A 17634-nucleotide genomic window follows, 5' to 3' on the forward strand; every position below is an offset into this window, starting at 1 on the left:
ACCACCGAAACTTCTACTGTTGATTAAAATAAAAATTTTGCAAATCGGTACATACACCTCGCAAATCAGTTAGGTACCTAGGTACGTACATTTAAAAAGTACCTACTTCTTTCTAGTTTCACTTGGAAGTCGGTTAAAAAAACTAGACGATGCCCGCGGCTTCGACTGCGTAGATTTAGATTTTTAAAAATCCCGTACGAACTTTTTGTTTTCCCGGACAAAAAGAAGCCTATCCGCAGTAGCCCGGCCCCGAGATGCAAGGTATCTGTACCAAATTTCATAAAAGTAAAACATTATTTTAATCGCAAGATTCTTAAAAAGCTCAATTAGAAATTCAATTCCTTACAGCATCAGGGCTGAAGAGTCCTTCATCAATCATTATTACAATCGCAATCAGGCAGGCGAAGCTTTCATTTCATAGAGCCCAATGAATTCAAAGGACACAGCAGTAACCACAAAATAATAACTCACAAATCACAGCAAAATTAGGTTACCTATTCTCTTTGACTCTATTGTAAAAGTTTACTCCAGTTTACTTTTAGATCATAAAAAGTCAGTTGAAAAACTACTGTTTTTTCTCGATACCAATCCTATTCTTTTCTTTTACTTGATTATAGCTACCTATATCGAGACGCATTAGGTATTCGTCAAGCGAAAAAACTCTTAAAGATTAAAAAAAATGATTCTTTTTAGGGTTCCGTAGCCAAATGGCAAAAAACGGAACCTTTATGAATGTGTCATGTCTGTCTGTCCGTCCGTATGTCACAGCCACTTTTTTCCGAAACTATAAGTACTGTTGAAACTTGGTAAGTAGATGTATTCTGTGAACCACATTAAGATTTTCACACAAAAATAGAAAAAAAAAACAAAAAAATTTGTGGGTTTTAAATATACTCGCTCGACTTCATACCTAGGTATGAAGCCGAGCGAGCATATCTATACTAATATTATAAAGAGGAAACCTTTGTATTTTTGTATGTTTGTAGCTCAAAAACTACTGGACCGATTTCAAAATTTCTTTTACCATTACTTAGAGGGATTCTTCCGAATCCGTATAGGCTATATTTTATCCCGGAAAATAGATAGGATTTTTCGTGGTAGTGAAAATTGTGGAATAAGGCGTCGAAAAAACTGCCGTACGTTAACGATTCTCGCGAACGCTGCCTAAATGGTTAGAGATGTATGGCTGACTTCTATAGAAATAAATGTCCACCCGTGCGAAGCCGGGGCGGGTCGCTAGTTAAAACATAAAAAAAGTTGAAAAAACTATAACTCGAATACGGAAAAAATGAGACAACTTGAACCCGACTTGGTACAAGTAAAATAAACTAAAAAGAAAGAAACAAGATTGTGCTTTGTGCTATATGTTTTACCTAGTATAAGATGTCCCTTTATGAAAGGGGTACTTCTCAAATTTCACCCTATAGCCTGGTGGGCTAGTTAGTATGACAATTAATAATACAAAATATTTAGTGTTCATATTATATTTTTAATATCATATACAATAATTACATTATCAACATTTTATCTTATATGTTTTTATCTACACAGTTCAGTTTTCCATGATAATGCCTTATCACTATTACAGGGACACGTTTCACGTGAAATATTAATGTATTTGTGTCAGGTATTTTTACTAATGCATGCGAATGAACCAGTAAGCTAACGTTACATCAAAAAACTGGTCAAGTGCGAGTCGGACTCGCACACGAAGTGTTCCGTACCATCGTACAAGATATCCCTAACACTTTTATGTAGAACTCTGCAAGTTAATAACGGTCTGCGCCATCTATTTGTGATTTAGTGAATTAAATTATTCGTGACCACATTTTAATTTTTTTTTTGTATAACCACAAATTCATGTTTTTCGGATTTTTCCCTTTACTCGTGCTATAAGACCTACCTACCTGCCAAATTTCATTATCGTAGGTCAACGGGAAGTAGCCCATAGATTTTCTTGACAGACACCACAGACCGACAGACAGACAAACAACAAAGTGAGGGTTCCTCAGGAGGCAAAACGGAACCCTTATGTGTTCCGTTTTGCCTTCTGAAGTACGGATCCTTAAAAAGGCATTTTCTTACCACATGTATATGCTCTGATGAAACGCGCAATTATTACCTAAAATAGTCGGGTAAAAAATAGTGAATATGTGTAGATGTGTACTTAATGTCGAATTATGCTAACAGCGAATAGAAGCGAATTTCTAAAAGTTAAAACAACATAATATTGACTTCCATATCCACCACGTAAAACACAAGCTCTAAGCCCAGATGAAAAATTCGAATTTTATTTCATTTTATTATTTCTCGGTTGGTATTGATTCTTTACACGTGGAGATATGTCAATAGGCTGTGTTGAGTTTAAGAAATTCGCTTCGATTCGTTGCTAGTATAGACTGACCCTAATATTGAGAAATGACGTCAGATTCACCCATGACTTTCACATTACGATTCAGAAGTGAGCTGCTTGTAGTAGTCTATGTAAATGTCGCATTGTTCGGCTGAAAACAAAAAAAAATAAGAATATATTAATGCTATGAAAAGACCCAAGTAACTGATATATTTTTTTATGTTTTTTAAATTGTAATACTTTCTCTGTGTTAGAAAATAACCTCACAGTTTGAAACTATAATTTGTAAACCATACTTCCAACTTGGATCAAAATAGGAATTTCATTCAAGTAAATTCTAAGGCAAGAACTAGTAAATGTCATGGGTACATTTGTTCATTCCATTTGTTTTAAAAGTTATATTTGGTCTGATGCCCTGTTCACATTTGCTCCCTTCACCGTGAGCGATGTATGATAGCATTATACATTTAAAAACACAGTTCACGACAGTTATGGAACTTTTCTAAAGTACTTGGAAAGTCTAATTGAATAAAAATATTTTGAATTTGAATTTTAACAAAACGTCGAAGTAAGGTCACAGCGGTCCGCAAGGGTCCGGCGCGTGCGACTCGCAGTCTCAACCGCGACGCGCAGTGAGCCGAGTCCCAATGAAAAAGGACCCCAGATGGATTTCGAAAGTAGTCTGGCCTACATCGACTAAATACTTATAGCCGCTGGTACATCTATACTTAAAACGTCGAGGCTTCGACGTCACTGGCAGGCACTTGATATAGTTATCTTACTTTGAAAATTGAAAATACTTATCATTATTTTGTTCATGAACACATTTTAATTTTTTTGCGATGTTTACAAATTCATGGTTTTCAGATTTTTTCCTTTACTTGTGCTATAAAACCTACCTACCTGCTAATTTTCATGATTCTAGGACAACGAGAAGTACCCTATTTATAGATTTTCTCGACATACACGACAGACAACAAAGTGATCCTATAAGGGTTCCGTTTTCCCTTTTGAGGTACGGAACCCTAAAAAACCAGATGTTACTCTTGAGGAAGTGCGGTGAGCCCCTGGTCCTCTCGTTCCTGGCCAGCAGCGCGTGGTAGACGGCCAGGAAGGCGGCGGGCTGGCCGCGCTCGCGCGCGTGGCTCATGGCAGCCGCGAGCAGCTTGCGCGGAGACATGCTCAGCCACGTGCCGCCCGACTGCCGCGCCGCGCCCACCGCGCTCAGCGGCTCGTCCCAGCTCAGCAGCACCTCCACTACATCCTGTAGTATAAGGGGATATTTGAGTCAGGTAGTCTTGGTAGGCTTGATAAGTGTTTCCAGGTCAAATAAAAAAACCGGAAACCAAGAAACATGTGCGAGTCGGACTCGCACTTGACCGTTTTTTTACATGAAGAAAATAAAGATTTTTCATTTCATTTCATATACGTACTCCATAGGCCTTCAGCCGCCACATCATGTCGAGAGCGATCTGCGCGGCGGCGGGGTCGATGTGTCCCAGGCTGAGCAGCTGGCACGCTAGCGGCTTGGCGTCGCCGAGGCAGCCGCGCCGCACCAGCGAGCGCAGCCGGCCGCACGCGCCGCGCGTCACCAGCGTGCGCACGCACAGCTCCGCCACCGGGTGCTGCACCACCATGTCGTGGCGAGATAGCGACGCCAAGTACGCTGTCACCACCTGTAGCAAAACCGGCCGAGTGAGCACTGAGCGGCCACTAAACCACCACGTCTAAAGGTCGTAGCTCACTTACATGTCACAGCTTCCGCACGTTGAAAGAATAAACATTCAAATATGGGCGTAGAGTCGTACTCTGTACATACATTTTCCAGTGACAACATACAATTACTGCATATATAATTATTACATAACGCGCAGCAAGCGAGCTTGGCTCAAAGTAGCCACTCGATGGTTGACGTCTCGCTTACCACGCGCTTCAAGCGAGCGGCCCACGCGACTACAGCGTGCGGGCCACTCGAGCAAGTTGTAAGTGCGCAGTAGGGAGACGCCGTACAGCCAGCTTTCTGCTAGCTGTCGGCGCGTGGACAACTAGCGGTCACGATTTGAAGCGGAGCTGTGGTGTGTTGTGTGGGAACGGTGTCGTGTAAATGAGCTACGACCTTTAGTCCGCCCATTTCCTATGCAAACCTGACTACGACTCGGAGGGAGTGTATTACCTGCACTAAGTACTGGTCGTCCGCATGCGCCTGCAGCACATGCGTGCACACGTCCGCCTGTGAGATCAGCACAGGGAAGTGCGCGCTGACCTTTGCCGCGTCCACGCTCTGCCCGGCCGTGTTGCGCGCCACCTCCAAGTCCGCCCATTTCCTGCCCGAATTGATCAATGTCAGCTTTACTTCTGTTTATGGTTTACTCGCTCAAATAGCACCTATATAATACATACCTATAAACGGAATTAATTTCGTCAAATGCTTTAGTTAATTCAACCAGATAATCTCCAGCGTCTGTCACTAGTTGGTTCAGTATCCTGTATATCGTTTCCTTGCCATTCTTGCGTCTTAGTAGTACTGCCACGATTTTTGATACCTCATCTTTTGGCACCTGTTGGATCCAAAACATAACCTTTTACCAACTGCCCGTGAGGCATCGCAAAGCGCGAATGGTTCTGAGCTGAGATCTATAGTGCGCACTTTGACTTGGCTTAGACTTAAGTTTCAGTTCAAACGAGAGAGACAGATTTATGCCAGCGATATAAAGCTGTTTTCTTTTAACATGCAAAGCACAGTATCTCTACTTTTTTCGCTTTGCTAATTTTGACTTACGTGGTGTTAGAACTTAGGAGCCCGCTTCATCGAAGCGATAACTCGTTGGCGGGTGGAACCTAAAATAGTGGTGTTTCCACACATGACGGAAACAACGTTATTTGTGCGTGTCACCTTCTCCCTCTAACTGCCACGTGGGGAGGCCACGAGAGAGGCCGGGTGAATGAATTTTGCTTAAGATTCAAGATTTTTAGTCAAAAACGGTAAAGTGATAATTGCTAATCGACCTTTGGAATTTCGCCTATTTTTGGCAGAAGAATTATTTCATATAGTTTGTTGGTGTTGTTAGAAGTTGCCTCATTTGCCCAAAAATAGATTTTTCAAGGACCATCTTTTAAAATAAATAGAACTTCACTATATTAATTTTTTTAGTTATTATCATAAATATTTAATTGTTTTAAGGCATAGATATTATAGAGATATATAGATATACAACAAAGAATAGAATAACAGGCGTACAGAGACGCGCGTAAGAAGTGTACACTTAAACGACGATTTATAATTATGATAGTAGTATATATTTTTAGTTTTTTACCGAATGTGCGAGTCCAGCAGGGATGAGGTTAACTTGCCACAAACAGCCGAGCCGCGCGTCGATGATATAGTCCGGTTGGAACACCACCCAGTTGCCCGAGTCTAAACATTTGTTCAAGAAACTACCGCTATATTTTCTAATTCTAAGGCAAGATAATTATACTCTATCCACAGAAAGAAGTGAACATAGCGCTCTCTCTTACGTAATCCCATACAAATGATAGAGACAAAAATCTCAGTGGGCGTTAACCATTTTGAATCACCAATCAATCACAAACATGTTTTCAAAAAGCGATAAAAACTCTAATGGTAATGTGTGGCACAGCTTTCAAAATTAAACGTTTTTTCTTTCTATCCATAGTAGGCACCAAAACTATTAGCAGCTGAGGCATATAGAAATTCATAGTAGATATTGCAAAGGATACACATTGGGCAGAGTTGATCGTCGACCACGGCCGGTTTCATGGAGATTCCCTGCACTATGGGAATGTGGATGACTACGTTGTTTTCTGGCTTCGATTCTTCCATTATGTCGAAAATCTGGGAGGTTTGACTAGACTGGAAAAATGTGAAAACAGAGATTTAATAATTACTATAGGTACAAATCATTTAAGTTTTCAAAAAAAAAACCCCGACTGGTTTGCACTGCAACGCGTCATCAAGTCGAATCTAATGAGGTATCATTTATCAAAGTCGATTGAGCCGTTGAGTAGTTACGAGCAGACAAAGAAACGGACATACAAGCCATTCATTCATACAGGTCATAACGTGTAACCTTCCGGGACCTATATTGAAGGGTCCTCATTAACATGAGATCAAAAGGTTTAGACTATTGTGTCTCTTCTTATTGTATGTTACCTGGTGGTGAATAACGAGTAAATGGTCTATAACACTGACTGCAAATCGACCCATCAGCCCCGTCTTCAGAACATGCTGAGTTCCTCCGCCACCCGATATTGGCATTAGCCACACCTGGAAAACATAACAACTAATCCAACCTTAATGGTTCATTATACCTTGGATTAACACATAGGCTATTTTTAGGTTTCCGTACCTCAGAAGGAAAAACGGAACGCTTATATCACTTTGTTGTCTGTCTGTCCTTCTGTCGTGTCTTTAAAAAAAACCTATAGGAACTTCCCGTTGACCAAAATCTTGAAATTTGGCAGTCAGGTAGGTCTTATAGCACAAGTTTAGGAAAAAATCCAAAAACTGTGTGGTTACATCACAAAATAAATGTGTTTCAATTTTCAAAGTAAGATAACTGTACCGAGTGGGGTATCATATGAAGGGGCTTTACTTGTACATTCTAAAACAGATTTTTATTTATCTTTATGCATAATTTTTTTGATTTATCGTGCAAAATGTCGGAAAAAATACCCAAGTACGGAACCCTCGGTGCGCGAGTCTGACTCGCACTTGGTCGGTTTTTAATCCTAAAAAATCCATGCTTCCTGCGGGGTTTTTTTTTAGGATAAATATCCGCGCGGACAAAGTCGCGGGCATCATCTAGTAATTAATGATAAGGGGTCATGACCCCCAATAATGAGGAATACGATGCACAGAGAGATGAGCTAAACAACACTGCTGGAACCTACCTCAGTAGGGCCAGACACCGTGGGCGCAGCGGCGGCGTGGCGGAACAAGGCGCACCACGCGGCGCCACACAGCCTCAACACAAACACATCCCGCTCCATCACGGGCCGCGACCACTCCACTGCAATCAACAAACACACGTTCATATTCATTAAGGGTAGGCCCAGTTGCAACGGCACATATCTATACTTATAACACAAGTCAAATTAAAAATTTATAACACCCCCGACAAGTGAAGGTTACAGTAACTAAAAAAGAGCTGATAACTTTCAATCGGCCGAACCGATTTTCTTTGATTATAACTAAGAACACTCTTGATCAAGCCACCTTTCAAACAAATACACTAAATTAAAATCGGTTCATTAGTTTAGGAGCTACGATGCCACAGACATATACAGAGATACACAGACACACAGATACACACTTCAAACTTATAACACCCCTCTTTTTGGGTTGGGGGTTAATAAAACAGAGACATCATTCCTACCTTCCAATTTCTGTAACTTTGTGATGGTAGAGTTGTTCAAGGAGAATGGTTGCAGTAAAGCACCATTGTTGCCTGCCAGCAATACTATATTGCTTTGAGCACACCATGAGAACCATGCACCACTATAATGAAAAAATCCAATTTTAAATTTTTACAAGTCAGTTCTCAGCAGTGAATGGCCTCATCTGGGCTGAACGGATCAGCCAGGCTCTCCAGCGTGCAAATGCCCAGTATTCTTGGCACCATTCCATGTGCACATGATCTGTATAGTGATTAGATAAGGCTAGCTTTAAGTTTTATTGTAACATTTTCAACTTAAAAAAAACTATACAATAAAAAAACATTTTTTTTTTCAAATTATAAGGAAAGCCTTGAATGAATTGCTTTATTTGTCCAGCCTAACTTTCCCAGCTCTCTCTCTCTCTCTTACCTAAAAGTAGTGCTCTTAAGGGTCTTCAATTGTTTTTTATCTGGCAAAACTTGCAACAATTCTATACCATGATCAGTGATGAAAGCAATCTCATTAACCCTCGGCCACACAAAGCCTAGTATCTTTCCATTCTTCCATTTACAAGTGTGCGAGTACTCAACATTTGTTGGGACCAGCTCTTTGAAATTAGCAAATTCAACAGTAGCATTTTGACCATCAAGGTTTCTTTGTATTGCGAGTATTTTGTGGTCAGGTGAGAATTTTATTGAGATTATAGGTCCTTTGTCTTCCATTCTGAAGGAGGTGCATTTTGCATCATCCATACCATTTACTGTGACTCCTGTTACACCACCTGACCTCACAGTGAAAACCTGTAAATGTTTATTACAGAAAAATTATTAAATCCCATTTGAAATACATATTACCTATTTTATTTATGGTGAAGTTATATGAAATTAAAGCTCTTTAATCCATACTAATAATATTATAAATGCGAAAGTGTGTCTGTCTGTCTATCTGCTACCTTTTCACGGCCCAACAGTTTAACCGATTGTGACGAAATTTGGTACAGGGTTAGCTTATATTCTGGAAACGGACATAGGCTATTTTTTATCCCGGAAAATCAAAGAGTTCCCACGGGATTCTCAAAAACCCATCCGCTTAACCGATTTGTATAAAATTTGGTACCGAGGTAGCTTGCGTCCCTGTAATTGACACAGGCAACTTCTTATCCCGGAAAATCAAACAGTTTCCACGAAATCTTTACAAAAATAAATCCACGTGGACGAAGTCGCGGGCATCCTCTAGTCCTCTAGTTGAATATAAATGTACAAGTGTAAATTAAAAATTTTCAACACCCCCGACAAATCATTTACAAATAAATAATTATGTATATCTAGGCAACGTCCATCTTGACAGCTTGACATTTGTCAATTGACACTTGAATATTATGAACCTAACGGTTATCTAACCTTCTTTTATACAAGAAAACTAGAAAAGAGCTGATAACTCTTAAACGGCTGAACCAATTTTTTTGGATTATAGCTAAGAACACTCTCGATCAAGCCACCTTTCAAACAAAAAAAATTAAATTAAAATCGGTTCATTCGTTTAGGCGCTACGGTGCCACAGACAGATACACAGATACACAGATACACAGACACACAGATACACAGATACACAGACACACAGATACACAGATACACAGATACACACGTCAAACTTATAACACCCCTCTTTTTGGGTCGGGGGTTAAAAAATGTTACAAAAACATTACCTGTCCATTTGTGTCGTCAAAGAAAACATTTGTAACAGGGCTGTCGGCGTCAAATCTTTTTGGATGCTCTGAGAGCGACAGATAGTACTTATCAGAGTCTTTTAAAGAAAATCTTGCCATTTTTGAAACTCTTTATAATAAATTAGAATTTAGAATACAACAGAAACAACAAAGCAATATCCTCAAGATTTGTTTTGGTTTATAACTTTATTTCTGTGCCTCTGTGGTTTGTTTTGACTTTTCATTGCTTTTCTTAAACTGGGTTTATGGCTCTAGGTTTTAGCCCTTTTAGCCTTTTTTTACTGTTGTCTTGTGATGTATTTCAACACCACAGAGTAGGTACCTTAACCTCTTTGTTAATCCTCTTTCTTCTTCTAGTTTATGGTTTCCAATTGTGCCAACAGCAAAAATTAAATAGTGAAATTACTAAATGTTGCTATGGCAACAGAACATAACAAAACCCCGAAAAATCAGTATTGCTTTATTTTTGTCTCATTAAAATGAACGATGAACAGATAGAGCTACAATGTTTTAATAAAAACAAATTGAACCAAAGTGATTCAGAGGAGTATCATGAAATAAGTAATGCAGCATTACAAGAAACTCTATTCTCACCTAAACGCCCAGTTACACCGGTCAAAGAATATGATTTTTTTACAAATCACGACACGGGTACATTAAAAAAACAATCAACAAAGAAGAAGAAAAAGAGAAAAGTAAATAGACCGAGAACTATAACAGATGTAATTAGTTCGGAGCTAGCAAGCACACAACTTCTGATTGAAAATAATATTATGGTAGATGCTGATGACCGGGTCAGTCATTTAGAGAAAAAATCTCGGATTCACCAAATTTTGAACTCAACCGGATTTCGAAATGAAGATGCTGAGAATGGGTAAATTAAGTATCTATTTTTAAAAGTTTGCGTCATAAAAGCTTGACCTGCGCAGGAGTCATTTTAAGGCAATTTGCAAATCAACAGCATTTGTAAGGTTCCGTACCTGAAAAGGAATAAAGTATCCCTTAGATCACTTTGTTATCTGTCTATCGTGTCTGTTAATAAGGAGAATCAAAAACTATAAGGTACTTCCTATTGACCTAGAATCATGGCAGGTAACTAGTTAGGTCTTATAGCACAGGTAAAGGAAAAAATCCGAAAACCGTGATTTTGTGGTTACATCACAAAAAAAAAATTAAATGTGTTCACGAAGAAATAGGCAATTAATTTAGGTACTAACTTACAATATATAGATGTCATTATAACTTATAGTTTTGCTCATAAAAGGGTTATAAATTATAATATCTTGTACAATGGTAAAAAACCCTTCGTATTTCCGATTTGCACTAACTGGTTTTTTTAACTTCCATAACGCATGTAGGTAATTTTCTTTACTTACATTTGTGCATTTGAAGTTATCTGACTTCCAGCCAGTTGGATTGTCTTTTTCTGGAAATAAAATAAATACTTACAGATTAAATTGTCTTCAAACGGATCATATCAGTCCAGTGTTTCCTCGAGTTCTTGAAAACAATGCCAGTAAAGAAGCAAGTATATCTGTGCAATATATAGAACCATTATTGTTTAGTGACGTGGTAACAGAATATATACAAAGTGGCACAAAACAAACTCCTAAATTCTTAGATATTATATTAAAAAATATAAGATTTAAGCATCACCACGAGTTTTCTCTCGAAAAATTATGCTCTTTAAAATTAATTGAGTATTATGAAAAATATCAGAACACTACTAATATAATAAAAGACATTATTAAGAAAATTGACGTTAACAAAAGAACAAGAATAAGTTTAAAAGAAAAATTGCTTAAAATAAGTCCAAACAGAAAAGAAGATATAAGATATGATACAAATATACTAAAGTATACGAAAATCATGCTAGAATGGAAGAAGAAGTATTATCGCACCTTAGAAGAACAGAGAGAAAATGTTCATCGAATTATTTCTATCTGGGCAGATATTGAAATGATCAGAGAAAAATCTGGCCTGACTAAAACAGATTACTTACTGGAAATTACAAATAATAAAATAGAACAAGATGAATTTGAAAAACAATGGAACCAAGTTTTTGAGACGGAATATTCTGATATGATAATTAAAATTGAGTACGATTTTATAAATAGCTACCTTGAATACAAAGATTTAAAACATCAAAGTGATAAAGGTGATGAAAAAAATAAAATAACGAAACCTAAATTAGAAATTGACTATGAAAAGCTAAAAGTAAATGTTGAATCCATAGTAAATTTAATTGTAGTAAAAAATAACATTGATTTGTTGTTAAAAAGAGATGAAAGTTTGATGAGCAATGCATGTAATAACAGAAAAACTTCAATTATGAATAACTATTGCTTTAAGATCTACGTAGACGATGTTTTTGTTTGTGAATCAGATAATTATATGTGTAAGCAGGATCAAAGTGAAATAGATTTTATCGAATATTTATCCATAGAAATACTCCCGCATAATAAATCTTTGAGTATTGCTTTATTTGAAAACGATGAAAAAATGACTTCGTTTCAAATTATGCTTGCTGATACAAAGAAAAGTACTCTTGAGACTAGTTTAAAATACAATTTTGTTTTTGCCAAGACTGAAGAACCCAGCAGTAAGTACATCGGCTGTGGATTTGACATTAAAGAAATTGCTGCAAAAAATAAAGTCAGATTGAAATCAAGCAATATCTTCAAAGGAAAATTATGGACTAACTGTGATCTTAATATTCAACTCGATTGGAATGATAAGTACAATAACAATCAATTTGAATCTATAAAGTCACAAATGGACGTAGGGCGACAAATTAAGCATTTACTTCTTGGTAAGAAGGAGCCAAGTCTCAACGAAATAACAGAAATAGTAAATCATTTGTATGATACAAATATTAAAGATAACCAAAATCTAATGACTGTACTTAAGGATATTTGCAAAACTAAAATTAAAACCAGTAATGATTTCAATATTATTGAAAATGATTCAGAAATGACTCGATTCAAACTATTACATTTAAGAGCTAATGGAGGGCTTTTGGATTTAGAGAATAAAACTGTCCCTTTGTTTACAACTCAAATGTCAACTGAGCTGTTAAGCTGTTTACAAAAGGGTGATCAGAAAGATCCCGGTTATCTTAACTTTGTAAGGGAAACGGATAATTCAATCGATGTGCAAAGATTTATAGGGATAAAATTTGTAGAAAAGCTTAACGAAAATGTTACGAAAAAAGTAAATGACCATCTTCTAAATATTACGTATAAAGATGTTGTAAGAGATTTTGAAGATTTGAGTTTAAGGTAATGATTTAAACTATTTTGGATTCAATTTTACGTGATTTCGAAATTTTGAACTGATCGATTTGTTTTGTAGAGCTCTTTTTTCAAACCAAACAAACCTATCTTTGGGTGCAGCGACTAGTGTATCAAAACAAAAACTTATTAAAGATTGTTTGATAAAGGAGCAAGAAATTTACATAACAATATACAAAGCATACAACTTGACGAGCAGGAGTCCCCTTACAATAACGGAAGATGACAACGATAGTGATAATATTGCCGGTAAGGTAAAAGATTCTGACTTCTTTAAAACTACAAGAGATATATACTTGATTGGAAAGGTTATGTTCATATGATTTTTGCAGGTTTTAAGGTTCATCCACTTCGACCATTAGTTCAAGTGAGCTACCATGGTTTAACTGGTCAAACCGCTACAGCTATTGGTCGCCATCCCTCTTGGAACCATACTCTCAAAATTAAAACAAGGTTAACTCTCTCTAAAGTCATATATTCTCAAAATTTAAAGTTGCTAAGTTTGCGTAACTATCTATTTGTCACAATTTCTTTTAATGTGATATAATTCTTTTCTTATTAAAATGTACTTAATTGTAATGTTCGAATTTTAGATTGGAACCGTTATCAACAATCCATATAAATATTTACGATCAATGCAAGGAGCATCTTAACGAAATGTCCGATGATCAATCTGCTGCAAATACCATCATTTACCGAAAATATAACAAATGGCTTGGAGCTATCAACATACCGTTACACACCGTACTGAGTTTGGGAACTGTAATATGTTAATCTTTTAGAAAAATTTCATAATATCTGCTAGTAACGAAGTTGTAATTTTTAAATGGCGATTTTTTAAATGATTTTAGGTCAGAGGCACATTCAAAGTGAGCGTACCGCCATTAATATTTGGCTATGAAAACTCTTCTTCTAAACAATCAGAATCAACGTTCTCGGTACTAAATCAACTGATGAAGAAAGAAATATCGTTTTTAGCTTTACAAGTTACGACAAGCATGTCACATTTAGGAGGATTTCAGACCTATCGCCAACCAATTACAAATGTTTCTGAAGCTGATTTTATTATACGGCATCTAAATGAATTTATGACAGACTATACTAATGATTTTCCTGGGAGAAATATATCGTTAACTTTCATTGATAGCACACTGAAGAACAAGTGCGTTTCGGAGTTTTTGCAAGCAATCCCTGTTCCAGACTATGAATGTTTTCCAGTAGATCCAAAGAAATCCGAATCCGCTAGGTCAAAAAGCTCTGTCTATTCAAAGAGTTCCTCCTCAAGAAGTAGCAGAAAAAAGTCTTCAACAGAAGACAAGGAATCAGGAAGTGTTGAAAGTTGGAAAAATGGTGAAATCCAGTTGATGAAATATATGGATGCGGTTGTCAGATACGTCTCCCTAATACCGACGTATGAAGTCACGGAAACTCATGTCACCACTTTGATGGGAGTGGTAATTTCCAATTTTTGCAAAATGAATCTTGTTTTCAGCCAAATTAAATCAAAATTATAAGGGTTTATCTAACTTTCAGGAACTTCTGAAAGTGCTATACGGTTCTCCACTAGACCACACAATATTACTAGCTAGTTATTTCCTCCATTTAGAAATCAAATGCTGGATCATTATCGGGTTTGCCTTGCCACGTGGTCTAAGCAGCTATGTTTTAGTAGAGCACTTCCATAATAAGATATTAAGAAGTAACGATCACATCAGCACAAGTGGTATGTGTGGTGGAAATGAAGGATATGTCTGGTACATTTATGATGCTGTTGCTGGGGAGAGATACGAGTTGAGAGAAATCGGATGTCCTTTGAAAACAGTGAGTTATGTGTTCGACTCGGAAAATGTAAGTAGTACTAAATACATGTGTAAAAATCGATTTTTACTTTTAAAACCATTTACCTACATGTTCTTCTCTTTCTGATAAAGATCGGTTATTAAAATAAAAACAGTGTTTTTCAGGAAGTAAGATAAATTGAATCTCTTTTGTTTCAGATATGGGTCAATGTTCAGTCAGCGCAAGATTGTGAAAGCGTGTCTCTTAATTTCAACAGGTCATCAGACTGGCAAACTGTGAGAACCTATTCATGAAATATCAGAAAATTTTCAAAAAATATAATAAAATCTGCTTCAGAAATATCTAACGTTCTATTAAGCGTTGTGTCTTGTGAGTGTTTGGTCTACTCACAAGTCACAACGCTCAATATTAACCGTAGTTAATAATAATAATTAATTAAAACGTAGTTAACTACATTTCAACAGTACGTTCGGTTTATTTTAGGTATTCAACAAACCCTTATTTATTACAAGACCTGTTAACGAAAGTTTGTACAGTAAGGCGGAAGATGTAGAAAGTCTGCGATCAAACTTGGAAACAAAAATCAAGAATAAGATTCAAAAATGGCGATCGCTCGTCAAGACTATTTGGAATAGGTACTTAAAGCTTATAAAAAAATATTTATAGTATAAATCGCACAAAAATAAAAAATGTACAACAGTTAATTTTAAATATTGTCAGAAGTGAATTGTCAGAAGGACTGTGAATTGGTTAATATTGTGCCTTTGTGTATGTTTATTTTTGTCTACGTTAGATATTGCAGCACTCTGTTGCGAGAAATGCTGCCCCACTGGGAATATTGGTCATTTAATCCAGGGGAGCCGCGAACAAGCCCCGGCCATCGTTTCAAACAACTTATGGCTACCTACAAGGTATGAATTTTTAAGACTTTAAAAATGTCTACAATTTGACGTTTTATATATAGTGATTTTTGAATAAAGTATTCCTACATCTCTCGGCATTAATTTAAAGAAAAATTGTTTGAATTAAAAAAAACATAAAAAGTATAAAAAGTTGCGATAGTTAAAGCCAAAGCTTTGAACACACGAAACAAAATCCATGATCCACGGATTTAGCCATTATCTTAATTTGTTTTTTTTTTTTATAATGTTGGTCAAGGTTGAAATTCAGTTTCCATTCTGTGCTCTAAATATTGTTACCATATTGTTACTCTTGTTACTGTAGTGTCTATGGTACTTTTTTTTGAATTCTTTTAGCGTTTCGTTTTCCAATATTCTCATTGCTTTTTCAGATCTACGGTTTCCCGCTTAACATGCCGTATTTAAATTCGAAGCTCATAATTTCCAAGATAAAATCCACAGCAATACACGTAAACGATGACCCAAACGTGGAATTTGGTTTAGGCATTGAAGTTTACGCTTATCCTAACAATGTTTTAAGTGTTTGGGTATTTCTAGCTAGTATTATTAGAATTTAAAATCTAATACATCCAATACTTTGTTTTATTTGCCTAAATTTATTGCTTGCACAGTACAGTGCAGTGGTTTTAGAACTTACCTGCACCCAAATATCATTTTGAATTCACACTGAATGTGAATTCTTACAATTTAGCAGCGTCTATACTTCTAAGGGCCTAGTTTGCTTAAAAGATGAACAAAGCGCCGAAACCTACCTAAACGACACGATTAACCCGGTGCTTTACTTTCCAGTTTCGTTGTCAGTTCGCGGCAACAAGGTCGTATCGTACAATAGTGCGCCACTTACACATTTCAGCGAGAAGCTACTTGTTTAACTTCAGCTAAACCGATTTTGACGGAACTTTCACAGTCAGTTCAAGGATTATAATGAGTGATCTAAGCGACCTTACTATAGTATGACATTACTGACCGTTAATCAGCGATCCATCCTAGACGCCAATAGATACGTGTCTTATTACACCATACTTTACACCAGGCAAAATCGAACTAATCTCAAGGGGTTGAGGATAGAATGTAGACAAAAAACGAAACCCCTTCAGAAGAGCAATATAAAATTTATTCTTTAAAACTCATTCCGGAATCTTAAAAGAAAATGATTATCAAATTAATTAAGCCAGTAAAATAAAAAAATTGAGATTGTATGTCTTTTTGTTTTAATGCTAACAAAATAAAATTAACATTTTGCTTATTTCATCATACTATGTATCGCTGTTAAGTATAAAAATATAGGTACATAAAAAGAAAAAAGGGGGGATGGCGTTACAAGAGTTACGTGTATCTAGCGATTTAAGTTGTCCGATATTGCCAAGCAAGAGTACGAACAACAAAGCCATAGACAATTTGCAGTACCGTCTTACTCTATGACCGTTGCTTACGTCACGTCCTGAGTTTAATAAACGTTCAAAAGCAGTGCAAAAGATTCGAAAGATAGTAAACTGGTTACTCAAAAGGCTTTTTCCTCATTTCATTTAATTAATTATGTTGTTTACTCTTAAGGTACGCTTACACGGGCAATTGAAATTCCGCAATTCCAGGCAATTTAATCAATTATGACGTCACGACCACATGAAGCAATTTACTGCAATAGCTGAAATCTGTTAAGGGGCCTGAGACCGGCTTGCCCGCGAAATTCAAATTTTTTAGGTCCAGTTTAAGAAATTAATTAACCTTTTCAAGTAAAGATTTTTATATAAACCTGTGAGGATGATACTGCCACTGTCGGAATCAGAATGCCATAAGCCTACGTTGTCGTATTAGTTTACAAATTGCGAAAAACCAAATTAAATTTGAATTTCGCGGGCAGGCCGGTCGCTTCGCCCTTAAGCGAAATAATTGTGCCAAATTGCTCCAGATCTCATTATTCGACATTTTCATAAAAAAGGGGGGTCCAAGTCAACCTCCTATGCACCTGGATAGGAGGTTGACTTGGAGAGATCACATCAAGAAAAAAAGAGATCAGGCCAACTGGAAATTTCGAGAACTATACTGGCTGATAGGCAGACAGTCCTCACTGAGCTTTGAAAATAAGCTTCTCATATATAAATGCATCGTCAAACCAGTATGGACTTACGGCATTCAGCTCTGGGG

The 17634-nt window shown here is 36.8% G+C and overlaps 2 protein-coding genes across 3 annotated transcripts; one reads left to right on the plus strand and one right to left on the minus strand.

Annotated features, from left to right (window-relative positions):
- Positions 1-1913: 1913 nt before the first annotated feature.
- LOC123868517 (regulator of MON1-CCZ1 complex) lies at positions 1914-9797 on the minus strand. The gene is made up of 13 exons (XM_045911067.1): positions 9785-9797; positions 9456-9660; positions 8180-8550; positions 7750-7871; positions 7265-7383; positions 6525-6638; positions 6092-6224; positions 5668-5768; positions 4754-4911; positions 4527-4677; positions 3787-4029; positions 3398-3617; positions 1914-2504 (listed from the first exon to the last, which is right to left on the minus strand). Exons 2-13 carry the CDS (start codon positions 9573-9575, stop codon positions 2449-2451), a joined length of 1908 nt encoding a protein of 635 aa, XP_045767023.1. The 5' UTR covers positions 9576-9660; positions 9785-9797; the 3' UTR covers positions 1914-2448.
- Positions 9798-9848: 51 nt separating this feature from the next.
- LOC123868569 (protein CC2D2B) lies at positions 9849-16097 on the plus strand. Of its 2 annotated transcripts, none has more exons than XM_045911129.1 (11): positions 9849-10350; positions 10928-12757; positions 12831-13018; positions 13102-13222; positions 13363-13531; positions 13621-14223; positions 14303-14590; positions 14767-14844; positions 15053-15204; positions 15363-15480; positions 15861-16097. In XM_045911129.1, exons 1-11 carry the CDS (start codon positions 9956-9958, stop codon positions 16044-16046), a joined length of 4128 nt encoding a protein of 1375 aa, XP_045767085.1. In that variant the 5' UTR covers positions 9849-9955; the 3' UTR covers positions 16047-16097. The 2 variants fall into 2 exon arrangements, with proteins under 2 accessions (XP_045767085.1, XP_045767084.1); XM_045911128.1 differs by having other exon boundaries at positions 9851-10350; positions 14303-14617; positions 15861-16096.
- Positions 16098-17634: the final 1537 nt, after the last annotated feature.

The sequence above is a fragment of the Maniola jurtina genome, chromosome 9 (assembly GCF_905333055.1).
Source record: "Maniola jurtina chromosome 9, ilManJurt1.1, whole genome shotgun sequence".
Taxonomy (NCBI): domain Eukaryota; kingdom Metazoa; phylum Arthropoda; class Insecta; order Lepidoptera; family Nymphalidae; genus Maniola; species Maniola jurtina.

Coding starts and splice junctions, on each gene's coding strand:
- LOC123868569 (XM_045911128.1), top strand. CDS start 9,956: ATGAACGATGAACAGATAGAGCTACAATGTTTTAATAAAAACAAATTG. Junction 13,019..13,101: donor CGATAGTGATAATATTGCCG/GTAAGGTAAAAG, acceptor TGATTTTTGCAG/GTTTTAAGGTTCATCCACTT. Junction 15,481..15,860: donor AACTTATGGCTACCTACAAG/GTATGAATTTTT, acceptor TTGCTTTTTCAG/ATCTACGGTTTCCCGCTTAA.
- LOC123868517 (XM_045911067.1), bottom strand. CDS start 9,575: ATGGCAAGATTTTCTTTAAAAGACTCTGATAAGTACTATCTGTCGCTC. Junction 7,872..8,179: donor CTTAAGAGCACTACTTTTAG/GTAAGAGAGAGA, acceptor TTTTCATTATAG/TGGTGCATGGTTCTCATGGT. Junction 4,912..5,667: donor CTGCTGGACTCGCACATTCG/GTAAAAAACTAA, acceptor TGGATCCAACAG/GTGCCAAAAGATGAGGTATC.